Source organism: Sardina pilchardus, chromosome 9, assembly GCF_963854185.1.
Source record: "Sardina pilchardus chromosome 9, fSarPil1.1, whole genome shotgun sequence".
Lineage (NCBI taxonomy): Eukaryota > Metazoa > Chordata > Actinopteri > Clupeiformes > Clupeidae > Sardina > Sardina pilchardus.
In genome coordinates, this window is record NC_085002.1 from 32,238,273 (window position 1) to 32,261,941 (window position 23,669).

Here is a 23,669-nt window from a genome sequence, read left to right on the forward strand (position 1 = left end):
CAAAAACATGACTGGTTTTCTAAAGATACAAAGCTTAATGCTAATCGGTGAAGTGTCCTTTTAAGGAAGAACATTTATTTATTTACGACACATTCTTCAATCACAAACAGAATTAGTGTCCTTAGCGGTTTGATTTTTACTCTTTTTTTTATTAAGACATTAAGATCAATTGTCAAAAATGTATTTTATATTCCTTTTTTTAGCCAACTTTAGCATGGGTTCAAATACTTATTATTCCCACTGTACTGTATGTCATTTTCAACATTTGATATGTTGTCTGCATCCTTTTTGCAGCTAAATGAGTTTACGCGATTTGCAGATTGTAACAATATCCATTTTACGCAACGTCCTAACTTTTTCTGATTTAGGGTTGTAGTAAAATGAGACCACAATTTAGTAAAAGGAGCACACATTCTCTAGATATACGTACACAAAAATCTTTTGCAATGACACCTTCTGGGCTCCATACCTCATAGTTTTATAGGTGCCAAATAATGTCGTCTGTGTGAGATTGGCTGCAGTAGTGTTGTGTGAGGGGTTTCATTTCACACCCTGGGCCCCAGTTTGCCACTGATACGGTCAGCGCTACATCAAGGGACTCTGGACGAGACCTCTCTGGTGAAGTAAAACTGAATAACCCAATCACATGCAGCAGTGTTACTGTAGATTCTGATCTATCTCTCTTATTAAGCCTGGCCTTGCCCACTCCGTGCGTCTGACTTCACTCTGGCCACAGTGCCCATGCACGCACGGTCAGCAACCTACACGGTCAAACTCGCACCCACAGTGTTTAATTTCAGGTGAAAGAGCCAGGACAGAGTAGGCACACTACACTTTTTCAGGGTGTACACAGAACAGGCTAGTCCATCGTGAGAAGTTATCTGCTGAATGTGACAAAAGTGTATTGGCTTAGTATTTCTTGAAAGGTCAGGGTCTTAGTGCAAGGTCAAATCTCAATTCTTTCATCAGTCGGCCATTTGGTCAATACCATCATGTGCAGGCCATCACACTGAACATGCAGATTGGTATAAACAACAGGAAGACACAAGCTCATGTCACCTTCAATGGAGGGCAAAAAAGTAATTTGTATTTATTTAAACATCAGGATTCTTCACATCCAAACAGTGGCATGGTGTACATTTACATCACAGGGAATTCAACCACTCAGACACTCATTTCACAGACAGGTTCACTTGACACGAAAGGGCAAAAGAGTATGACAGAGATTCACAACCTATGCCACAGACAGCCAGCCAGTTTGGTCATGTGAGTGTTGAGCTCAGAAATCAAAAAAGAAAGAGCTTGGCATGTTAGCAAACATACAATACAACCTGTGTTAGCATACATTCCTAAACTCAAAACCTAAGACAGATATGAGACCTATTTCCTCAAGCACCATAGTAGGGGTGTGTCGAGTGCTGTTTGTAACCGTGCAAGTGACAATATCCTCAAACAGGCTCACCAAACCTTTAATACTGCAATGCATTCACTAGGTAGAATAAGCATACTGCTAAGGATTGCAAAGCTCCACTGTGACACAGTCCGAGGTCTTAAGAGGCAGAAATGGAGAGATGAGACGCTGAGAGCGATTACATCCGCATGAGACGGCAGGATTTCACCAAGGGCCTTCTGACATGATCCCTACAAAAAATCCTAAAATATAAAAAAATCATAAAATAACTCTAACTTTGTTGACAGCACAGGCAAGGTTTTAGGCTATTAAAATATCTTACTTCATACAGAGTTCAAACAGAGGGCGGTCTCTGATGTAACAGTTAGTTTGGGAATGCACTTAATCATTATAGAGGCATGTACGATAATGAAAGAAAACATATCACTTCACCAAAAATGGTTCAAGTCTGTAATCAAAGAATGATGTGCACCAAAGGCACTTGTAAATGTCTAGATGGTGAAAGCAAATATGCTAGTGCATGACACAGCTGGAATATGTTGATGGCTCAAGCCTGTGCTTTTCTTTTGGGAATGTGCAACCTTGTTAATGGAGGAAACATTTCACACATGCAATGATGTAAAGTGTGTTTGAAAAAAACAGGAATGATAAAAAATATTCAAAAGATTTAAACAAAAAGAAGAAGAAAAAAAAAAGACTGACCTAATGTGGCTTCCTCCTGAGAAATGTCCCCAAAGAGCCTGCCTTGTATGCCACATGGAACTGACGCTCATGGGACTAGTACCTGCAGTGACCTGCAGGGGGCGCTCAAATACCAGTCTGCACTGCCATGCCATGTTTCAATACTCCCCCACCATTGATTATCTTCCAAGCCACCAGAGGGCAGTAGCCACATGATCACAGCCTCAAGGATGACTACATAGGCTTGGCAATCCTCAGCAAGACTGTGACTTTACAAAAAAAGAAAAGAAAGGTTTTTTTTCCTTTCACAGAGAACCCAAATGTAGACCAGTCCAAAAAATAAAGAGGAAACGTGCTTTTGAGATTTAACCGGGCCCTCTTGTTTTTGCTAGATCTGGATCCATCAAGGGCCTAGACATCATTAGCCAGGATATCATTGAAATATTAGGTCTGAACATGCCTCTCTCTGTGAAAGAAAAAAAAAATACTCATGTGCTTGTGCGTTTTTAAGAATAAAGGACCACAAATTAGTGCTACTAAAATTGGCAATTGTTTGCACAGAGACATTTCTCCTCTATAGTGACCATGCAGGTTATGAGTATGTTTGTATTGTCAAAGCGAGTTATCAGCAGAGACTACAGCAACTACAGGGATGCCTTGGTGTCTATTCAACATGCTAGCAGCAGGAATGGCATTGGACAGCTAGTTTTTTCCACCTGATTCCTGTTTTTCATTTAATTCAGTGATTATGAGATGAGGAATGACACAGGGACGTGAACGTCAGCTAATGTGTGACACTGCAAAAGAAAACCCCACAAACTAACAAGGACTGTGCTCAGATCTGCTGAAGCAAGGCTTTCCGCTTCATCACATTTCAAAAGTAAACAAAACTGTATATTTTTCCAGCATCGTACTGTAAGTGGTGATACAGGCTGAGACCCCAACAAGCAAGAGGCTTCTGTGAAGCCGCCCGAATGCGACATGCTAAATTAGGTGCAAGGCAGGGACCTTGTCCAAAGATCTCATTGGAGTCCATCTGATTGCATATCTGGGTCAATCAAGCAAATATTTCGTACATGAGTGAGTATTTCTCTCTATCCCTTCAGTAGGCATAAACGGGCACCCGTTTCCTCTGAGAAGAAGCTAGGATGACAGATTGGGGCCATGTGAAAGAGGCTATGGCAGAATGGGGGTCAGGCCTTCCCTTCTGAAAAAAAAAGGCCCAGAAGAACCTCCTCACCAGGGGGCCAGGCACTGTGTGAGCTCTCCGATCCATAACGATCAGCTCACTGGATGAGAGTTCACACTAGTGACACACACCCACACACATACATACACACACACACACACACACATACAAGGCATGAGGCAAGCCCATGAGAGAAGTGTATCTCTATCATACCGATCCTTGTTTACAGAATGAGTGAGTGTGTGAGTGACTGGGTGAGTGAGTAACTGAGTAAGGCTGCAATCCTGTGCTTTCCAAGACAGAGAGCATATTAAGATGGAGCCGCAGTGAGTAATCCTCTGGGTTGGAGAAGGCAGGTCCTCACTTGTGCCTTTGTTCACATGATTCTGTTGAAATAGCCTACTCTTGGCTGAAGACCAGGGCCCGTATTCACAAAGCATTTCAACTGATCACTGAAGTTTCAACTGAAGTTGTTAAGTAGTTGTTAAGAGAAGTTGTTGTCTTCTCTTAAAACCTATTCACAAAGCTAGAGACCAATGTTTAGTATTAAAACAGATAGCTCCTAAGATAAGGCTACAGTGACACAGTGATGGAATACTCAATGAATTGGCACAGTGTCTTTGTAAAGTTTATAAAATGCATCTGTATGACGATACATTTGCATAGAGAGGAAGTAGCCTAATTGAATTTGATAAACAATACATTTGTTTACATTGTGATAATGATTTTAGTTGCTGCTGGCAGCATTACTCCATCCCTTTCAAGTTATTCCCTGCTACAGTTATTCCCTTGGGATTCAGATCTCGTGTGCGTGACTTTGCATGAGCAAAACAATGTGATGTGGACACTTCAAAACACTGACGGGGACTGATGTAAACTGCTGATTTCAAATCTGTTGGGAATTGGTCTTATGGAGTAAGGAGTTCTCTGGACCACTTCTAAACGCCCACAGATGTATGTGCTACTTTCAGCACAAAATGTTGTCCTAAAGTTAAGATTGACAAGTTACTTTTAGGAGTTTCTCCTAAATGCGCCAGCTATGAGCTACATTTAAGATTCTTTGTGAATACAGGCCCAGATCTAGCATTGCTTCATCACATGAATGAATAGTCTAGTGTTGGTCACTTCTAAAAGTCTGTTACACTGTCCAAGAAAAGAGTGGGATTCCAATTTTGATGATATTAGACGATAACAATGTTGAAAGAAGACAAATGTCATGAACCTTTTTCAATGAAACTGTACATGATGAACAGTGCATGTGTGTGTGTGTGTGTGTGTGTGTGTGTGTGTGTGTGTGTGTGTGTGTGCGCGTGTGTGTACAGTATGTGTGCGTTTGCATTAGTGGTAAATGCATTACTGAATACTCTGAAATGCGATGCAGAACGTGTGGGATGAGCTCCATTCCAAATCAGTTTCTGTGGCCCATTCATGCAGAAATGGGGGAGAAAACAGATCGGGAATTGTTTTTCCATCTATGGTTTGCTGGTTGCGCGGTGGTGGGTTGTTTGCCTGCTCTATGGGAAAAATCCCATTGTCATGTCCTTGCCTGGTCTGTCTTAGACTATACAAGATTAACACTTAAAAAAATCTACTCAGGAGTTACTGTATATACAAGTTAAACTACACAATTAATTTTATACCACAGGTTTCTTACAATTAGTTGGTATATGGTTTCAGTTTTCTGCATCTCATACATTATGTTTACAACTTGGCTATGTATTGTAATTACTTAGTTGAACATCCCTTATACTACAAACAAAAGGCATTACAATTTCAAGTACAGGAAGTCTCTATGTACAGGTACAGCTCAAAGGCAAGATGCCGTTTTGGTCACAGTCTTTGAGAAGTCTGGTGGTCTAAATGTGCATTTAGAATCCAGTTTAGGAGAGCAAGAGTGCCTTAAAACTTCCCTTCAAACCAGGGGGAGATCATTTGTCCCCCCGTCATGGAGAGAGATCTCTGGATAACCAGTGCAGGAGAAAAAAATACTAATGCCAACAATATATTGCTCTATAAACAGTCAACAGAAGGTCTAGAGGAATGGGACCTAGCCAAATATGCGGAATTTATTAATGGAATTATTTCTGAGGTAAAATGAAAGGTGTCTAAAGGAGGGTAGGAAAAAGAAAAAAGGCATGTCTTTTTTCCACCTCTATTGTGTTTCACCTGTGCTTCATGAATCTCTGTTAGAATGTGAGAATTTTTCAGCTTCTCCACAGGGTTGGTCACCATGGCAACCCATGTTCACCTTCAGAAGGAGGAGAATTTGAGTGGAGAGAGGGAGAGAAGGGCTAATTATAACTTTGAGAAACCGACAGAGGACCAAGAACTCTTTCTGCTTCCTTTTGCAATTTCATTCTTCCCTCTGTCAGAGGAACAGCACCAGGCTCCCGGTGGCCAGGTGCGGCAGCCGTTCGCCAGGCCTCCAGGACATGGACAGACCCCCTACACCAGTCTGGCCACTACATAGTGCCCGACTTATCATTAGCGGCGGCCGTGTTAGCGTTAGCGTTAGCATTGGCGCTGCTGTTGGGGAAGATCTTCTCGGTGGGGGTGACGGCGGGGCTGCCCACCCCGGAGGAGCTGGAGCTGCTGGAGCGGTGGCCGGGTCCCGGCTGGCCCTGGCCCTGGCCCTGCTGCTGGTGGTGGTGGTGGTGGTGGTGGTGGTGCGGCTGCTGTGGCGGCGCGGGGCGCTGGGGCCTCATGGGCGGCGGGCGCAGCTGGGAGCCGGCCAGGCGGGCGGACAGCGCCGGCTTGAAGGTGGTCATCATCTCGCTGCTGGAGCCGCTGCAGCTGCGGCGCATGGCGGCGTCCGGGTCGCGGATCACGATGGTGTGCAGCGGGCTGCCCGGCTCCGAGCTGGCCGGGTTCTTGAGCGGCTCCAGCGTGTCCAGCACCACGTCCGGCGCCTGCTTGGCCGTGTTCTGGCGCTCCAGCTCGCGCAGCTCGTGCAGCGCCGTGTTCATGGTCTTCTCGATATCCTGTGAGTACACACACATGACAGACTGAAAAGAGAAGCATTCAATAAGAGATCTCGAAAACAGGGGTCACGTACTGTACACCAAACACTTTTGAGGGATCCTTCAGCATATTTAGAAGCAATATTTATGACTGGTTTGCCACGGCCATCGCTACCTAGTGCGCTAATGAAGTGTTTACTGCAGTGCTAATGAAGGACTCTTCAAAGAAGATGCTCCAGAGTGTTTCATTAAGATGGTGCCATTACTGGATCATTATGGTCAAATGCTTGGGCATTTAGGATACCACATTTGAGCTCTTGGGCAAAACAGACCAAAACCTCAAACATTTCTACACATGGATTCTGAGGATTACAAAATATCTTTATATTTCTGAAGAAAAAAATAAATACATTTCCAACCCAAACTGACTGTTCCTGTCAGCCTACAGAAGAGTTAAAAGCTTTAAAGGTTGAGGTGATTTTGCCAGACCATCTAATGGTATTTGGTGCCTCAAATTTCTGCTTTGAAAATGTTCTTCTCTTCTTTCCCCAGTGACATTTACCCAGCACCACAGACAGCCCTCAGACTTCACAAAGGGGCTCCTGACTCTGGTCAAACGATCACCGGCATGCCCACTCACGGCAACTCCACTGACCAACCAACTACTAAGCAAATGCTCAAGCCTTTGGGATCAAGACATCCAGATAAAGCTATCTGATGACAGATGGGCAACACAAATATATAATCACACAACAAACCCGCGCACATATATTATGATGCAGCAATCGGGACTTAAATCATCCATTTTTAGTGGTTAGTTTGAACATAAATGTGTGCCATAGTGAGAATAGAGTCCTCAGTGGGTTGTTTGTGTGGTCATAACTCTGCCACCTCTTTACAGCACGTCGTCACCAGAGTACATTAGCCAACAGAGATGACAACGAGCGCTATTATTGCAAAGACCATTTGGCCCTCTGTGTCATTGCTTTTATTATGATAGCTGGGTGGGGCCGGGAGGAATGAGCACATCAGCCTGGGCCCAGACATATCCGGATGCATTAATGGGGTCCTGGGCTCTGTTGAGGACAGAGAGAGAGTGAGAAGTACCGCACAGATCCATTCACTGATGGCCGATTACCTCCCAGAGTAATACAGCAGCACCAGCTGCCACAGAGTGAGTCTCCGAGGGCTTTTTGTTTCCCTTGTGAATGTACCGTACCTGGGCAAACTTCTACTCCATGCATGATTTAATCCCCACATTAATACTTGAAGCAGAGCAACCTTTGTACTTCACCCATCCTAAGAGGCAATGCTGGAACAGTGTACAGTTAGAACATGAGATAGAAAAGGAATCAAAGTGGTTTCAGAGAGAATGGAATCAGAGAGAATGGGAGAGACGGGGACTGACCTCAGCGCCTCTGGGCAGAGCGGAGTCTGACCCAAACAAACTTCTTGTGAACGGAGCTGAACACACCTCAAATATCACTGTGTGAGGAGAAATCTGGATGTTGTGCGGTGTGTGAGGGAGTGTGTGTGGGTGGTAGTTACCTCAGCCAAGGCTTCGGCTTCCAGGGACTTGTGGTCTCCCAGGCTGCTGTGGCGTGTGGCCCCAGGGACGGGTCTGAGCGGGTGACCCTCCGGGTAGGTCTTCCTGTCCGGGTAGTTGATGCTGCCGGCGCTGCCGAACGTGCCCAGACGCCTCTTCTCCGGGCTCTCGATGCGCCCGCGGCTCACCGCCACCTTGTGGGGGCTGCTGGGACAGGCGGCGGCGCGCGGGGGCGTGTCCGTGCCCCTCGGGGGACTGTGGGTCTCACCACTACGGCGGCGAGGTATCGCTGCCCCGTCCGAGCGCAGCCGCACCCTGCAGGTCAGAAGAACAGTCAGTAGAGCACAGCATGGTGACAACAACGAAACTAAAATGTCTGCCCACATCCCTACCGCTGCGTAGCGGTCAGTATATCTAAAAAACATCTCCGAAAGCAGCACAGAAAACTCACCGTCCCATAACGCCGCCGAAGGGGTACTCTGGGTTATGCTCGCAGGGAGACTGCAGGTCATTTTTGGACGAACTCTTGTCATCCAACAGTGGCCCACTGCTGGCCTCACTGTCAGCCTTCTGACTCAGGTTGTCTGAGAACGCATCATCTCTGTGAGACACAAACAAACAAACAGTCAAACAAAGAAAACAGGACTGGAGGAGAAGCACCAGAGATGCCACTGGGCAGGCTACTAATGCCCCCTCCCCAAATGCAGCAAATCAATTGAGCCATGGATTCCAATTTGAGGTTTATTACCTAATTTGGCCTTCAGATAGAATCCCAGCTGAGCCCCTGGGCCTTTTAATGTCCTGTCTAGGGCCACACAATGTCTCAATCTGACAGAAGTCACATCAGCGCTATCTGTCAGACATGGAGAGGCTCAAATAATCCATTTTCTGTCTCTTTCATTCCTCCATTAGGAGCAATTATGCGGAGACCTGTGTCTGTGACTCACCTAGCATATCAACTCATTCATCAAGAAGCCACTACTTCAATTCTAGCAGTAATTAATATCAGAGACATCTGTATGTAGGATGTGAAATCAAATCATGGAAAGAGTCATTTGCCTTGGTTCTACTTTTGACTTAATTTATGCCACTGATGATCTTGCTTGATCAGATATGCCCCGATACACACACACACAGAGAGAGAGAGAGACACACACACACACACACACACACAGAGACAGAGAACCTAGATTACCAGTGTACGTGTGACACCAATTCACAGCTGCCAACAGCACACTTCTGAAGCTGAGCCTGGGCCAATTGCAGTGGGACACATTAATGGGCTGCATGGTATGCAAATACACAGCAGAGAATTAGGCCAAGATCAGTCAGTGGAGCAGCCATGAATTATGCATGGCGGCGTTTAGGAGGGCCTCATTACGGACGGGCCTGATGAGCAGCGGGGGCGATCAGATCAAGGTTGTGTGCCGAGGTACTTAAGCCCGCTCCTGCGCTCGCCTAGCGACACAGAGCCCCACGCCCCGCCCCTGCGCTGCTGGCCTGCCACGCCGCTAATGTGGAGGATGGAGAAGGTCAGCTGTCCAACCAGCTGATGTATTTGTCTCCGTCCTGTTGACGTTGTTGACGGTGTTTACATTCTAATCCGCATTAATTCACTTGCACCGAGGCCCTCTTATCTAAAGCCCGCGCTGAACTCTCACACTTATTACGCATCCGGCGTGCTCCCGTGGGAGCGACGTGAACCTACGGTACGGTGTTGAGGGTGTAGAAGCCATGCTAACGCCCTTGTGCATAATGGAGAAGATAAGACTGCTGGTATGCTGCAACAGGGCTCAGTCAGACGGGAGACGGAGACGGTCGGGCACCCCTGATCTATGAAGAATAGCTGGATAGACTATCCCATTGTTGCCGCCCCATCAACAATGAAGCCAATGGAACTGTCCCGAGTGGTCCCAATATGGCCGCCGCGGTGTTCCAGTTCCATTGTTGCAGAACGGCAACATTCTTTTACTGTCTATGCATTCGACTGGCAAGTGGTCCCAATATGGCCATGAGGCTTCACTCACAGGTCCTGCACCACGATGTACTGGTGTGGGATGAGGCCGTCCACGCCGTTGTGCCGGCCCTCCCACCAGTCCTCGGACGCGCGGTGGTACAGCAGCAGAGACGCCCCCTTCTTGAAGGACAGCTCCCGCGGGGTGCGGCCCGAGTAGTCAAACTTGGCAATGGCTTCGATCTGCTCCACTTCTGCACGTGACAGAAAAGGTGTCAGAGAGAGAGAAAGAGAGAGAGAGAGAGAGAGAGAGAGAGAGAGAAAAAGAGAGAGAGAGAGAGAGAGAGGGCAATATTAATTGTGACATTGTGTTTTATGAGGATGTCTGTTTTCAGTGAGCGGCTCCAATGCCAGCCTGGTCTGCTGGTCTCCTCTGGCTCTGGCTCTTCCAATAAGTGCTGAACCAGATACAGGCTACTGTACTTACACAGCTGGGAGTGTTATGCTTATTGAAGTGGTTAAGATGGTAATGATGCCATACACCATTTAGGAATGCATTTGTGTATTCACCTCTTTCCTTAACCCGGAAATATGTATCGTTGCGATGGTTACGATACTGTTTTCAACTTCCGTTCATTCTGTTAACATGTGCGTTCTCCATAGCAAACTAGGCTATGCCTCAACTTAGATTTCTTTCGAAATGTTGACAATTCTGCCCTCAGCATGTATATACTGCATCACATATAACCGATATAAAATAGAAAAGTTGACTTTTATATGCGTTATGATATGTTAAGCACCGTAAACCGTCACGTTAAAACAGATACAATGCAGCTTCGGCGGAAATAGAAAACCGTCTTGGTGTCATGGCGACCCCCATTGTTGGCTGCGGAATATCGTGGATACGTGTGTGCGCGCGCGCGTGTGTAAAGTCTTTAACAAATACAGCGCTACCGCCTAGTTTCAAGCACATTGGGACAAGAAGTGTGTGTATAGAAGCGTGTGTGTGTTAAAAGACATGTGTTTGAATAGATCAGAGCAGTGCATTGACCTAAACAGTAGCAAGACCCTTAAGAAGAGGACGACGACACGGAGGAGACCTCTGAATGCATACAGTACCAAAGCAATCAGGTGGGCAGTGAAAAGGCTTTCTGCATGATTGTCATCTTGAGAGGTCCTTGCGCGTCTGTCATGAAAGAGTATAAAGAAGCCTATCCATCTCTCTCTCTCTCTCTCTCTCTCTGTCCCTCTCTCTCCCTCTCCCCCTCTCCCGCTCCCTCGCTCTTCACCTCCTTTCACAAAGAGAGTGGAGGATGTATTCAGCGGCTCTCACAGCTGCCTGCACAGTGAATGAGTGGCCCGTGTTTACATGTGAGGACACACGGCTCCATCTGCAGCTCATCCACCAGGGGAGAGCGCAGGACGCCACCACAGGCCTGGGGTCAGTGGGGGCCGCTGGCTGGCCGCCACCCCAGGGGCTCCTGTCCTCACTCCCCCAGGGGCACAGAGGGAGCAGCGCCAGAGGGTGCACGTCTGGCAGGCTGGCAGCAGCAGAGAGAAGGTACAGTCAGCCATGCGCACACACACACACACGCACACACCTTCCCTGGGGGTTCACATCATCATTGTCACACAAAGAGCGGGTAATGTGACCCAGTAATAGGAAGCATCACAGCTGATGCCAAAACAACTCAAAGCATCAAATCAAAGGCTGCATGCGGAGAGTGGTGGTGGGGGAGGACTAAACACAAACGCCGCTCGTTGCCTGAGCAGTCCGCTCCTCAGATCAGCCAGCAGGACGCCGGGCCAGCAGCACCGGGACCTCAGCAGGTCCAGCGGGCCCCTCTGACCGGTGCCTGGAGGGCCGGGGGCCACAGACGCAGCCACGCCCCAGCGTCTCCCAATCAGTCAGACGGCAGGGGTCAGTCTGGGTTAATTAGATGGACGGCCTAAATCGTCTACCAGCGGGATATCTCCATGGCCACCACTGAGCCCAATCAATGTCATTAAGAGCTCCATCCGGGGGTGAAATTACGGCGCGGCGCTCTCACATAGACAGGCAAAAGGGAGGATAGACAGAGAGCAGAGGAGAGAGAAGAGCAGACGTAGATGGAGAGAATATCCCACAGACATACAGCATGTCACACGCCCCATCTACAGAGGAGAAGCCTGCTTATAGAGCACACCACTCACAATTCTAGACTGGCCACTCAAACATCACCAGTGGTTACACATACATGCTGCATCATCACATCCTGTAATAACACACATCTGTGGAAAGAAGAGATTCAATAGGAGAGCCATAATGGGCCTCATCACTGGCTATTCTAGTGCTGGGTTGAGATGTGCACAAGAGTCAGGCGCATAAATCAGCCATGTGATTCTTTCATTTCTGTGTCAGAGAGTGGTGCTGTTGCTGTGGCAACACCTCGGAGCAGAGAGCCAGGACAGTCAAGGCCACGTGACCGGACTCCTTCCCCCTGCGAGAGCTCCCATTACAGGGCAGGGGACTCTCCACAGGCCCCCCAGCGCCGGGGCTGAGACAGGCCTCCTGCCCAACTTGGGTCCCAGCGAGTAGGGAACAGTGTCGGCCCAAATTAGTGACCCAGCAGTCACCGGGAAGAGAGCGCGCAGCCCATTTTCTCCTCACCCTCACAGGCACTGGCAAGAGAGGGTCACTTCAGGGCCGAGTGACCGCAGAAGAGATGGGATCGCCACGCTAACGCTCATTTGGAGGGGGGGGGACGAGCTCAATTAGTCGGTCAGAGAGTGGCGAGGACACGGGAACCAGAGCCACAAAGAGGGAGAGCTCTCAGGCTGGACTCACTGCACCGCACTACACCGCCTTCACACAAAGAACAGGACAGGCAGGGAGTCTGGGAGAAAATGCTCTTAGAAAAAATAAACTAAAGAAGGCTGGTGAAAGGGTGGAGACAATGCCAGAGAGAGAGAGAGAGAGGGAGGGAGAGTGAGAGGGAGTGTGTGTGTGAGAGAGAGAGAATGAGAGAGAGTGAGATCGAGAGAGAGAAAGAGAGCGAGAGAGAGCAAGAGAACAAGAGTAAGAGAGAGAGAGAGAGAGAAAGAGTGGCCACCAATGTGTTTCTGGGCTCTTGCTAGACGAGACCCTTTGCAAGGCCTGGGCTGTCACAACCCATCAGGAATCTTCCTCATTATCTGCCCGTGAATAAGGTCAGCCAGTGCTGTCGGGAGAACCATCTGGCCAGACAAGACGAGACGAGCGAGCGCTCCTCCAGCCCAGTAAGCAGCCCCAAACATCAGCCGCGGCCCCGCACAAAAACCGCCCATCCATCCTGAACCGCAGAACCACCCATGCACATCTCGAAACACGCGCCGAGACAGCTCCGTGTCATTCGCTGCTTACCGGTGTGGCATATCCGCCGCAGTCAGCGCTAAAGCCCCGTCACGCCGCGCCGATGTTTATCATAGTCTGCAGAGTGTGTGTACGCGCGGGCCACAGCCGTGGCGTAAATCACACGAGTTGCTCAGAGTCATTGCCTTAACTGAGCGGCTCATTTGGTGAATTATATCGCCCATATATCAAAGGCGCCGGGCGACCCGCGGCCAAAGTGCTGACTGCTGCGTCGGATCAGAATGACACGGTGCCCGGGCGCGGTGGTCACTGCAGCAGAGCTGGGTGGCGCTGCCAAGCGAGGGAGAGGGGTGAGGGAACGGCCACGGCACGGCGGAGGTTCACAGACACGGCCTCTAACTGCCGAGCCGTCCAAAAGATCGTTCTCTTTTTTTAAGCAAAGTTCTTATCAGCAGAACTGCAAACATGGCTGGGAAGGAAAGGAGAGAACAGATGGAGAGAAATAGAAAACAGCACCGAGAGGTTTTTTTCAATGTAATGCTAGCTTGAATTATCATGAGGGGTTGTGTTCAAAATGGCTTGATGCCTGACTGTTGTTCTCCAGTGCGTCTGCTCTCTCTTCCCCAGACATAAACATTCACAGAGGAAAAAAACACTCCCAGTATTGGAAACATGTGGGGAGGTCGCTCCACTCACCATCATCACTGGTGTGGGGCTCAGTGCCGTTGTCTGCCTCATCGATGGTCCCCGGTTCACTGTGGGGGCTATCACTGCAGAGACACAGGGAGAGCCAAAAACATCCTCAGTAAGGAAATACAAGGCCAAACGGCCCCAATAATGACGATAATGCTTACAATTACTGACAAACCAGCTACACTGCATCTCTATTAATTAGGTGCTAAAGGTACCAGAGGTTATATATCTACAAACTGCCTCTAACAACGCCCATATAAGGCACCAGAAGCTGCTGCCAGATCTAAAAGCGCCATTGCGCTGCATGTGGTGTCTTTGCTCCGTGTTGCCACGCAACAGCCTGCGCCCTGCTCACCAGTACTCCTCTCCTCCCGTCATGCACTTCTCGTAGAGTGGACCGTCCAGCTCGCGCGGGCTGGGGAAGATGATCTCGGTGTGCATGATGATGGTCTTGATGACCTCGTTGACCTGGGCCTGGCACGCCACGGGGTCCTGGCCGTCCGGGATGGGCATGAGGGTGGGGCCGAAGCAGATGGCCAGGTTGTAGGGGTCCATCATGTTCTCGTCACTGTACTGGGACAGGCTGGAGGGGGGGGGGGGGGGGGGACAGAGGAGAAAAGGACGGTGTTTAATCCCAGCAGACTAGAACCACACCCTCTGTGCAAAAGACCTTAACAGCTCCCCTTACTGGTCTCTGTAAAAGCAGACTGTGTGGAGTAACTCAAAACACACTGTGAAAACATGTTCCCAAAGCCAGTGAGCATAATCTTAAGATAAGTAATATCTGCTCGTGACATCGCAAAGTTTGGGCTGGTGTTTCCCTGTAAGCCGACAACCTACTGCCGTCTCCACCGGGCCAGAGTATATCGCTCCACATCCCCCAAATCAGGAAATCCTGCTAACACATGTAAGTTCAGCAGGCCTGTGTTTACCATATCCGCATTAAGCCCTCCCATTCATCATGTGCACAGCATCCTGCGCTCAGCTCAGCCCTGCACCCATAACTCCTCCATACACGAAGAAAAAACATAATCAAACGCTAAAGCCTGCTGACCCACTGAGAGAGAGAGAGAGAGAGAGAGAGAGAGAGAGAGAGTTATAAAGCCCTGCTTCTGGCAAAGGTACACATTCCTGTAGTGAAGGGTGAAGGGAGGAGAAGGGAGAAGAGGGAGTTTGAGTTTAAAAAATAAAAGCATAAGAGTAAAAACTCTAGCTATGAAATCAACTTCTTTGTTCTAAAGGGGACCTGGGCAATGGTGGCATCAATAACAGTCCAATAAAATAGGACAGGTATATTACTTCAGAGAGAGATGAGTTTCAGCACTCATAAATAACGTCTAAAGTGGGGCTGACAGACGGCGTAATAAATTGGATGTGAACAGTGGGGCCATTCCACGACTCTTTGTAAATGAATGTCTCTGGCTGCGAGCGCTTGCCGTGATTTCCGAGCCCATTCTGATTTACTAGACAACAGGCATGTTGTTTTTTACCGTCTCTAGCCAGATCCTGACAACTATGGCAAGCTAATCATTTCAGAGCAAAGAACCCTGCTGGCATGAGAGTTTGCGGGTAGCGTGCACACACATACACACTTCCACACACACACACACACACACACACACACACACACACACACACACACACACATACAGTCTGTTAGCTTCTGGATCGTTAAAATCAAAGGGGTGCCATGCTGGGGGTTGTGGCACAAATGCAGGCTCTCCACACTCACTGATTGAGGAATGCGAACAGGTATCTCATGACGATGATGATGGTGCGAGGAAGAGTCACGATGATCTGCTGAATGTGATGAGCTCTTTCAGCCGAGGACTCCAGCTCTGGAACACAGAGAAACGTGAGGGTTAGCAAGACAATTCACTATACCGTCACAAATGACTGAGCTGTGCTCCATCTTGGAAATATTAGCATGAAAACACATCAGACACCCATCAGAAAAGGAGGCCGAAGTATATAAAATGAACAACAACAACAAAAATATTCCCTGTCTGAAACTGGACACTATTGTTACCACAATGTAGTGAAGTGAAATGAAGAATTATCATAGCAAAATTTGATTCACGGCAGCCTCTATCAAAAGCCTTACATCTTCCCCAAGACCTACACATTGTTCCAATACAAACCAGCCTCACGAGGTGCCATTAGTTATGGTTTGTCAAAAGCACTCGGGAGTTTCATCAGCATTCTCCAATCACAGGAGAGACGGAGGGTGAAGGGGGAGAGACGGAGAGAGAGAGACTGAGGTCATGGTCGCTGGGCTGGAAGGGGCTAGAACCTCTTTCACAGACCTGAGTGCCGACAAACCCCCTGATGTGGCCCCCGTCCCACCGCCACAGTCACCTCTCTATTAAATCATGGGCAGAGAGCCGTGGCGTGGCGATTGTTTCCATGTGGCGCCCTCCACACTCTCCCCCCCCCCCCCTAAAAAGCCCTTCTCCTCATGTCCTGTAAAGCTGCGGTGGCGTGTGATACACATCTCAGCGCTGGGGCACGGCTCAAGTGAAGCCAGATCCTGCAGGAGCGGAGCCAAAGCCTCTCCGCCTCTCCTCTCCTCTCCACCTCCCCTGACCCCTGGAGCCCAGCGAGGGGTGCCCCCAGCAGGCCTGATCTGCTGCAGCTCCCTTTAGCCCCACTCCACAGGGGGCGCTGCTAATAGCTCGCGCCGCTAACCTGTGGCAAAGGCCAGAGAGGAGGGCGGTGCCACGTTGGAGACGTACTGTAGGAGAACTGGGGCACGGTCCCCATGAGCATTCCCTTTTTTAGGCCGCGTGTCTCACCCGAGAGCCGGGTGGATCGTTCTTCATTAGCCGGGAGTCACAAGTTCTCTCCCTCCGGAAGCTGGCGGTTCTATTTGCTCAGCAGGGGCTGGAGGCAGCCAGTGATGCAGCGCTCCATCACCCTCCGTCAGCCTCCCTCCATCTGGAGCCCCCGATAAGAGCTGGGCCAGATGGGCCTGGGAGCAGAAACTCCACTGACTCCAGGCCAGTGGCCTGCCTGTGTGCACCTGGCTCCCCCCCCCCCCCCCCCCCCCCACACACACACACACACACACACGGTCATGACTTACTGACGGTGGAGATCAGGTCCAGGAAGCGCTCCTTGGGGAAGAGGGGGTTCTCCAGGCCCCTGAAGTACAGCTTCAACACCCCAGCCACAGAGTTGATGTCGTGGTCGTTCTGGTCGTCGATCAGGGGGTCCTCACCTGAGAATGTGGCAACATGTGGACTGAGTTAGGCGAGGTCTTTCAGCTGGTGGTCCTAATGATTGTTACGAGCGCAGATCTGTAAACACCATTAGGAACGGCTAGGCCAGGACGTGTGGTTTACATTTGACAAGAGACAGGCTAAAACAAGATGTCTAAAACAACCAATTCAACAATCTTTTTTGACATTTGAGGATATATGTTTTTTCTCCCTGAGGTAGGAAAACAAAAGAACAATATACTGAATGTCACACACACACACACACACTACTGACCTCTCTCAAATGAATTCTTAATATCATTGACTTCGACCTGAGATCCTGGGACTCGGAATATGCCTTGTTGCTGCAAGCCTGAAAGCAGAGAAACATGATCCTCTGGTCAGAAAAAAAGCTGCCATTACGCTGACAGCAGAATGCCTCGGTACATGAAAGCCAACACAAAAGGCACAGCAGTGAACAGAGAGTGTGTAATCTGGCCATAAAGAGACTCCATTTTCCCCCTTTTTCAGTTAAGTCCTCCACCCCCCATCTGCTGGACTCATATGGTCTTTGTTAGAGCGCTCCTAATCAGGTTCTGGACTTTCATTAGAGCCGGGGCTGTGGGTGGAAGTACAAAAGCCTGGGGGCTCACATGAATGAAATCACATATGAAGGTAGAGAAGACCAAAGCAATGGTCTAAATGAAACAACACTACAGCTGAAGCCCCTACTGAAGAAATGTGGTCTGTAGATCTGTTGCATTTTTCCCTCCATTTAAACTTCGATACAAAGACACAAATATAAAATGGATGTTCTGCTCTAGTGGCTAAATGTAAAATCATTTATTTGATTACAGCAGCTTCATGTGAGTCTGATGTTCAGCTAGATGCTAGAGAGAGAGAGTGAGGAAAAACCCATAGAAAATGCTAAGAAGTGCACATAGCGCAGGCACAGCTAAATATTTACACACTGGCAACCCAGTGTCTGGAACACATTACAGAGGCATTCCCATAAAAGCCATCTGTTGGAGGGATGAGTTTCACACCAAGCCCCTCAGGAAGATCAAACCTCGGCGCTACAGAGCCATGGCAACAGATGACTACGCATTTAGACTAGCCACACTGATGCCTGATTAATTTGTCACTATTTGTCATAGCATATCGCTCCACACATTCCACAACTGATCTCAATATAAACAGTTAACTAAACTGCAACAATCATTTTGAATGACATTCAAGATATATTTCCAAGTCTTCACAAGACAAGAACAAATAAGTGAAAGAATGAATTACCGTATAGGTTGATGTAGCGGATGCAGCTCTCGACAACCAATGGAATGGGTTGACCAGAATCCTGAAAGGAAAACATGTCCATGTCCAGTAAGTGACCAAGCCCATAATTACATCTTCACTCAGCAGAGCTTGCCAGGAATAGTTCCATGGTCTCCATGTCAATCCCACAGAGTCCATTATCACAGTAAAGAGATCAGCTCAGGCACATTGTTTAGTAAAGCAGAGCAAAGCATTAAGTTGTTATCAGTCACCTCCACACCACACCAGAGTATTAAGCGATAGCAGTGAGTGAGAAGGCTTTATATGAATTACACAGCGGAGTCATTACAGAAACCAGAGCGCATTAAGGCAGCATCATTATTCATGGTCCCCTACTGAAGCGTGCTATCTGGCAAGAGAGAAAAAGGCCGTTCACACTCTCATTAGTACCAGTGGTGAGGGGAAGAAGAAATCAAACTGTGTGCTAAAAGTGATAACAGAGCCCATCCCCTATGTGTCTGCCTATAGTGTCTCTCCCTCCCCACCCTGGCTGGTAGTACCTGGTTGCGGGTACGGGCATTCCTTCTTCCCCTGGTAGAGAAAGCATCGGCAGCAAGGAGGAGCAGAAGAAGGGAAGCAGAGAACCACAAACAGTTAGAGAGAGGAGCAGACAGCGGAGGATGCCCACTGTGGAGGCGTGCTGCAGGTGGCACTGGGCTGGCTGGAGGTGCAGAGCTGAGGGTGCCGTTCACATGTGCCCGCCTCACTAGCCCATCAGCATCCATCTTACCTGGGCTATCTTAAGTGCCAATGGGGCTACGTTAGTGTAAGATGTGTTAGACAAATTCAATTCCTACAAGACTAATGTAATGCACTAGACACTAATGTCATCACTAACTGTTTGGGGAACCTTTTAAAGTGTGCACTGATGACTTGTATGAGAGAGGCAGCATGCAAGCTGACACCCGGGTAGTCTGCACCTCCAGAGCCGTGAGAGAGAAGTGATGGGAGTGGGGGACATTTGAGGAAGGTGAAGGGGCGGCTCAGAGGTCAAAGGTTGCTAGTTGGCCTCCGGCCCTCTAGGGGGAGCCCATTCGGACAGCACAGCGAGTACCTTGATGAAGGTCTCCATATTGCCGTTAAACAGCTTATGGTTATAGACGGAGCGTGGTCTAGGCTTTCGTAGTTTCTGTGGCTTAGGGGGGAGGGTTGGGGGCCTAGGGAAATGATGAATGTGACACACACACACACACACACACACACACACACATATATGTACACACACACACACACACACACACACACACACACACACACAAGAACAACAGTTCCAATGACCATGTACAACACAGCGCACATATGAATGAAAGCTGATCCTGCATTAGCCGGCCTTCTCTGTGTAAGCACCCTCCTTTTCTTGTTTATTTAAAAGGTAATGCATTTGGGCAGAGGATGTGGTCATTAATGAGACGTTTTTCTAAAGGAAATAAACAGCGTTGCACTGGAGAGGGCTGTTATGACGTCCCTGATGGATCTGACCCATAATTAACCCCTAGCATGTGCGGCGGAGTGCTCAGTTCCTGCCGGACCCCTGCATCTGGCCCTCCGTCTCCGTCGGCCCTCTCCGCCCCTCCCCAACACGGACCCACTGCCCGCAGACTGGTCACTGGGCAGAGCAGGACAGAAATATTACATTACATTATCTGTGTTTGTAGAAGGTTATGAACACAGCTGAGGTCTCTCCTGTTCGCCTTGACTGCATGGACGTAAGTGGAAGCTGTGTGCGAGGCATACAGTATATCACTGCAGCGTTAAACAGACATAACAGGTAATGATGTCCTCCAGTGACCACAAAAAAGCTAACCTGTGATCCAGGCCATATTTTTGCATGTCCTAAGGCTTCAGTGGGGGGGAACGGAGGTCTTTATTAGATCTGCCCGACAGAAACTCAGAGACCATAAAATTGAGCTGCAGTATCTCTCTTAATGTGTTACCAGATTTATGTGGGTCCAGATGCTCGTGTCCAGCCAGCTCTTAAAACAAGGCTGGGAATGTGCTCACTGCTTCTGCTTACAGCCGGGGTAGCCCTGAACTACCCACACTGCACTGGGCGTGGGGATGGGGGTGGGGGGTTGGCAGAGAGGGGTGTGTGTTGGGGGGGGGGGGGGGGGGGGGGGGGGTCTGGCAGTGACAGCTCACTGATGGTTCCTGGTTGACCTCAGCTTCACCAGCTCCTCGCGCCACTGATTTTCTGTCTGCCCATTTTGATGCCAGTCTGCCTTGTTTTCCTAACTGTCACCGAGAGTTAATGGAGCGGAATAAAATGTTTTCATCTGTGGCTACTGCTGACTAACGTGAAGATGACACGTCTAGCAGCATATTGAGCTGAAAACTCTCAATCTCAGTAAACAAACAATCAAATGTAAACATTTACGAGAAGAGAAGCAGTTGGGCCAGTGAGCAATGTTTTCGTAGTTGTGGTCTGAAGTAAACATTACTTTCGCGGTCAAGTGCTTGAACTTTCCTGAGCAGGCTTTTCTCATTAATCTCTCAAAATCCTTTCGACAAGTTGTGTGTTAAATGGCTTTACATGCATTTTGGAGAATTAACAATACATCAATAGAACCGAGGAGTGAGGACCGAGAATCTCTTGTTTCCCAGTTCTGTCAATGTGGCTTACCTCGTAGTTCCACATTCAGCCCTTTCTCCTACGAGAGAAAGAGAGAAAGAGAGAGGGGGAGGGAGGGAGGGAGAAAGAGAGAGATAATGAACATGAGTGAAATGTTATCAAATATTGGCATCTCATGCATTTTTGCCTTTGCTGTGTCTCTTCAAAAGCCTCAGTGGAAGCCCAGCATGGCTCTGAGGAGAATCCCCTCGGCCATTGAGGGGAGATGAATAGCTTGAGCCACAACACCATTCTTGAGACAAAGGCTTTCAGCGGTCTCCGTAGAAACCTCCCCGAGAGCCAGTGGGGTGCAAGGCTGCTCTCTCTGATGGGAAGAAAGGAGGGCTGGGCGTTAGGGGACTGGCTAGGGAGGGTGTGTGGGTGCGTGGGGGGGGCAGGGGGGGGCAGACTGGAGGGCCATGGTAGGGAGATGGGGGAGGAGAGGAGAGGAGAGGAGAGGGGAAGGGGGCGATCGGGTGGGTGGGGGGTCATTTCAGCGGTGACACTGAGCGATGTCTGTGCCGGCTCACTGAGCTCTTTGTCCCGAGCCCTTCCCATCTGAGAGCACTGGGCTGGACTGCCAGGAAACACCAACTCACAATATCACAAGCGGTGATGGCGGGCTCCAGCACCTCCTTGATGTGTGAAGTCTTTCTGACGCATGTATTCGGTCACATACAGTACACATGCTTAGTGTGTCTCCATCCATCTCTGTCTTTCTCTCAAACACTCCAAGTCAAAAGTCATGGTCATGTTGTGCACTAAAACAGCAGTGATTCTCCATAGCTAAAGACCCATCATAAAGAATGCCCTCGAGAAAAACTGCATCTAATACAGCATCTCAAAACCAATACAAAATCAATACGAGAATCATATGCTGGTACGGGGGGAAAAAATATATATAATTTCCGCCTCGCTGATCCATAATCTGATACTGCACCTCCACTGCCTTGTACACAGTACAAGAGTGCTGGTAAACATGGTTTAATGAAAAAAGGGGAGAGGCATGATTACACAATTTTTCAATATGTGCTTGCAGTGCAGGAAGAAGGCCTAGGAGGTCTCAGGAGCATTCATGGGAGAAAACAACAGTGCATTTCCTGCCAGTCATCTCCGTGAGTGATGGCCTCAATCGGCCAGCTGCCCGACCAACCCCAAAATTACATTTCTGCACCTGCAGAGAGCCCTCGTCTCCTCTTCTCCTGCTCAACGTCGCCGATAAAACATTTCGTGCACCGAAGCCAATGAACTGTGAACACAGATATTGCAAGGGGAGGCGTTTTTATGCGAATCATATGCTCTCAAATCATCAAAGTGTTCTACAGCAAGAGTCTGAGTCCACAGCGACTCCGCTTCCTACAACATGTGCGCAAATTCACCTCAGCTTTATTCACAACGTAGATCCAGCCATGACTTAATACAGTCACTTTGGTAACCAAGCTATTTGCATGGGAAATAACAGAATTATTTCAAATGAACGTATTATACTTCACTAATTAAAGTGCATGTGGGGGATTTCTGCATTTCCAGTGTTTGCATAATCTTTCACCGGCCTCCTCTAATGGTGTTGAGCTCCCAGTGGAGGGCAGGTGGGGTCTACCTCAGCCAAGTTCATCCACCACGCCCACCATGAGCTAGACGGACTGCAAACAGCTGACTTCATTAACAGAATGCATTTATGATCAATTCATGTGAATAATTTAGACGGTGGCCAACACATGGAACCACCATATGTGTCTTGCTGGTGGAAACCCATGTGCAGAGACCTGAGGAGATCTCACACACACACACACACACACACACACACACACACATACTGTACGTTCAGACCATACTCCATCCCGGCGACTCCGCCCCAGCAGGGGTGTCTGGGCTGAAGGTGGTGGGACGTGGGGGCGGGGGCGGGGGTGGGGGTGTAGGCGTGGCTAGCCTCAGCTGGAGCCTCCCTCATAGCCACTCCATTAGATTGGGTCCCCGTCCGGGAGCAGCTGCCCAAAATGACCCCGTGGAGTGCCACGCTGATTGATTGGGCGTAAACCGCTCCTGGCAAACACACTGACACATCCTGCCCCCCCTCAACACCCGCGTGGCCAGCGCTGGGCAGCGGAGAGAGACGCGTCTCCATTAGCACCTCACAAAACTGAGCTGGAGACACGGAGACTGACCGGCCCAGCAGCTCCGGTCACCCCCACTGGCCTCACCTCCTGCTGCACTTCCACTGGGCTGCTTCCCTCACATGGTCACTGAAGGTGTTGCCCTGTCCCGAGGGCTGAGGGCCCTGAGTGGCCACTGCTCTGCATTAGAACACAGCCCATGGCACGCAAGCGCACGGTTTCATTAGAAAGCCTCCTTCAGACGGGACCCTTGGGAGGCTAATTAGAGGTGACCGATCAGCAGCTCAGTCACGCTTCACATTAAATGGCAAACATTGAGTTAGAGAGGGTGAGTGTGTGTGTGTCCGTGTGTGTGTGTGTGTGTGTGTCCGTGTGTGTGTGAATGTGTGTGTGTGTGTGTGTGTGTGTGTGCTCACCTTCTCCCAGGGTGCTCTTCAGCAGGTCGTGCTTGGCCTGTAGCTTGATGATGAGGTTGCTGCCATTCAGGTACTCCTTGAATTTCTGCGGGGCAGAGGGATGAAGGCGTCAGCAGGTTAGCGCGGCTAATGCGATCTGACGGGAGCAGTGCAGGCCGGGCGGCGGCGGGCCCTTGGCGTCCGCCTGGGAGCGCACTTCACCCCCCGCTCGGCTCCGCGCCGCACGGCCCCAAA

General features: G+C 49.1%; 1 protein-coding gene across 4 annotated transcripts in view; it reads right to left on the reverse strand.

Annotated features, from left to right (window-relative positions):
• Positions 1-1,050: 1,050 nt before the first annotated feature.
• srgap3 (SLIT-ROBO Rho GTPase activating protein 3) overlaps positions 1,051-23,669 on the reverse strand; it is a 73,201-nt gene continuing 50,582 nt past the window's right edge. Inside the window, exons 10-22 of one of the 4 annotated variants that reach the window (XM_062544773.1) lie at positions 23,436-23,520; positions 20,918-20,945; positions 18,798-18,828; positions 18,259-18,319; positions 17,261-17,338; positions 16,851-16,985; positions 15,498-15,603; positions 14,121-14,348; positions 13,769-13,842; positions 9,815-9,995; positions 8,239-8,388; positions 7,790-8,102; positions 1,051-6,262 (exon numbers count right to left, since the gene is read on the reverse strand). In XM_062544773.1, the coding sequence (XP_062400757.1) occupies positions 5,744-6,262; positions 7,790-8,102; positions 8,239-8,388; positions 9,815-9,995; positions 13,769-13,842; positions 14,121-14,348; positions 15,498-15,603; positions 16,851-16,985; positions 17,261-17,338; positions 18,259-18,319; positions 18,798-18,828; positions 20,918-20,945; positions 23,436-23,520 (1,989 nt within the window). In that variant the 3' untranslated portion in view covers positions 1,051-5,743. Of the gene's footprint in view, positions 6,287-7,789; positions 8,103-8,238; positions 8,389-9,814; positions 9,996-13,768; positions 13,843-14,120; positions 14,349-15,497; positions 15,604-16,850; positions 16,986-17,260; positions 17,339-18,258; positions 18,320-18,797; positions 18,829-19,351; positions 19,455-20,917; positions 20,946-23,435; positions 23,521-23,669 lie in introns of all 4 variants that reach the window. The other 3 variants (XM_062544772.1, XM_062544771.1, XM_062544770.1) reach the window with 3 other exon arrangements.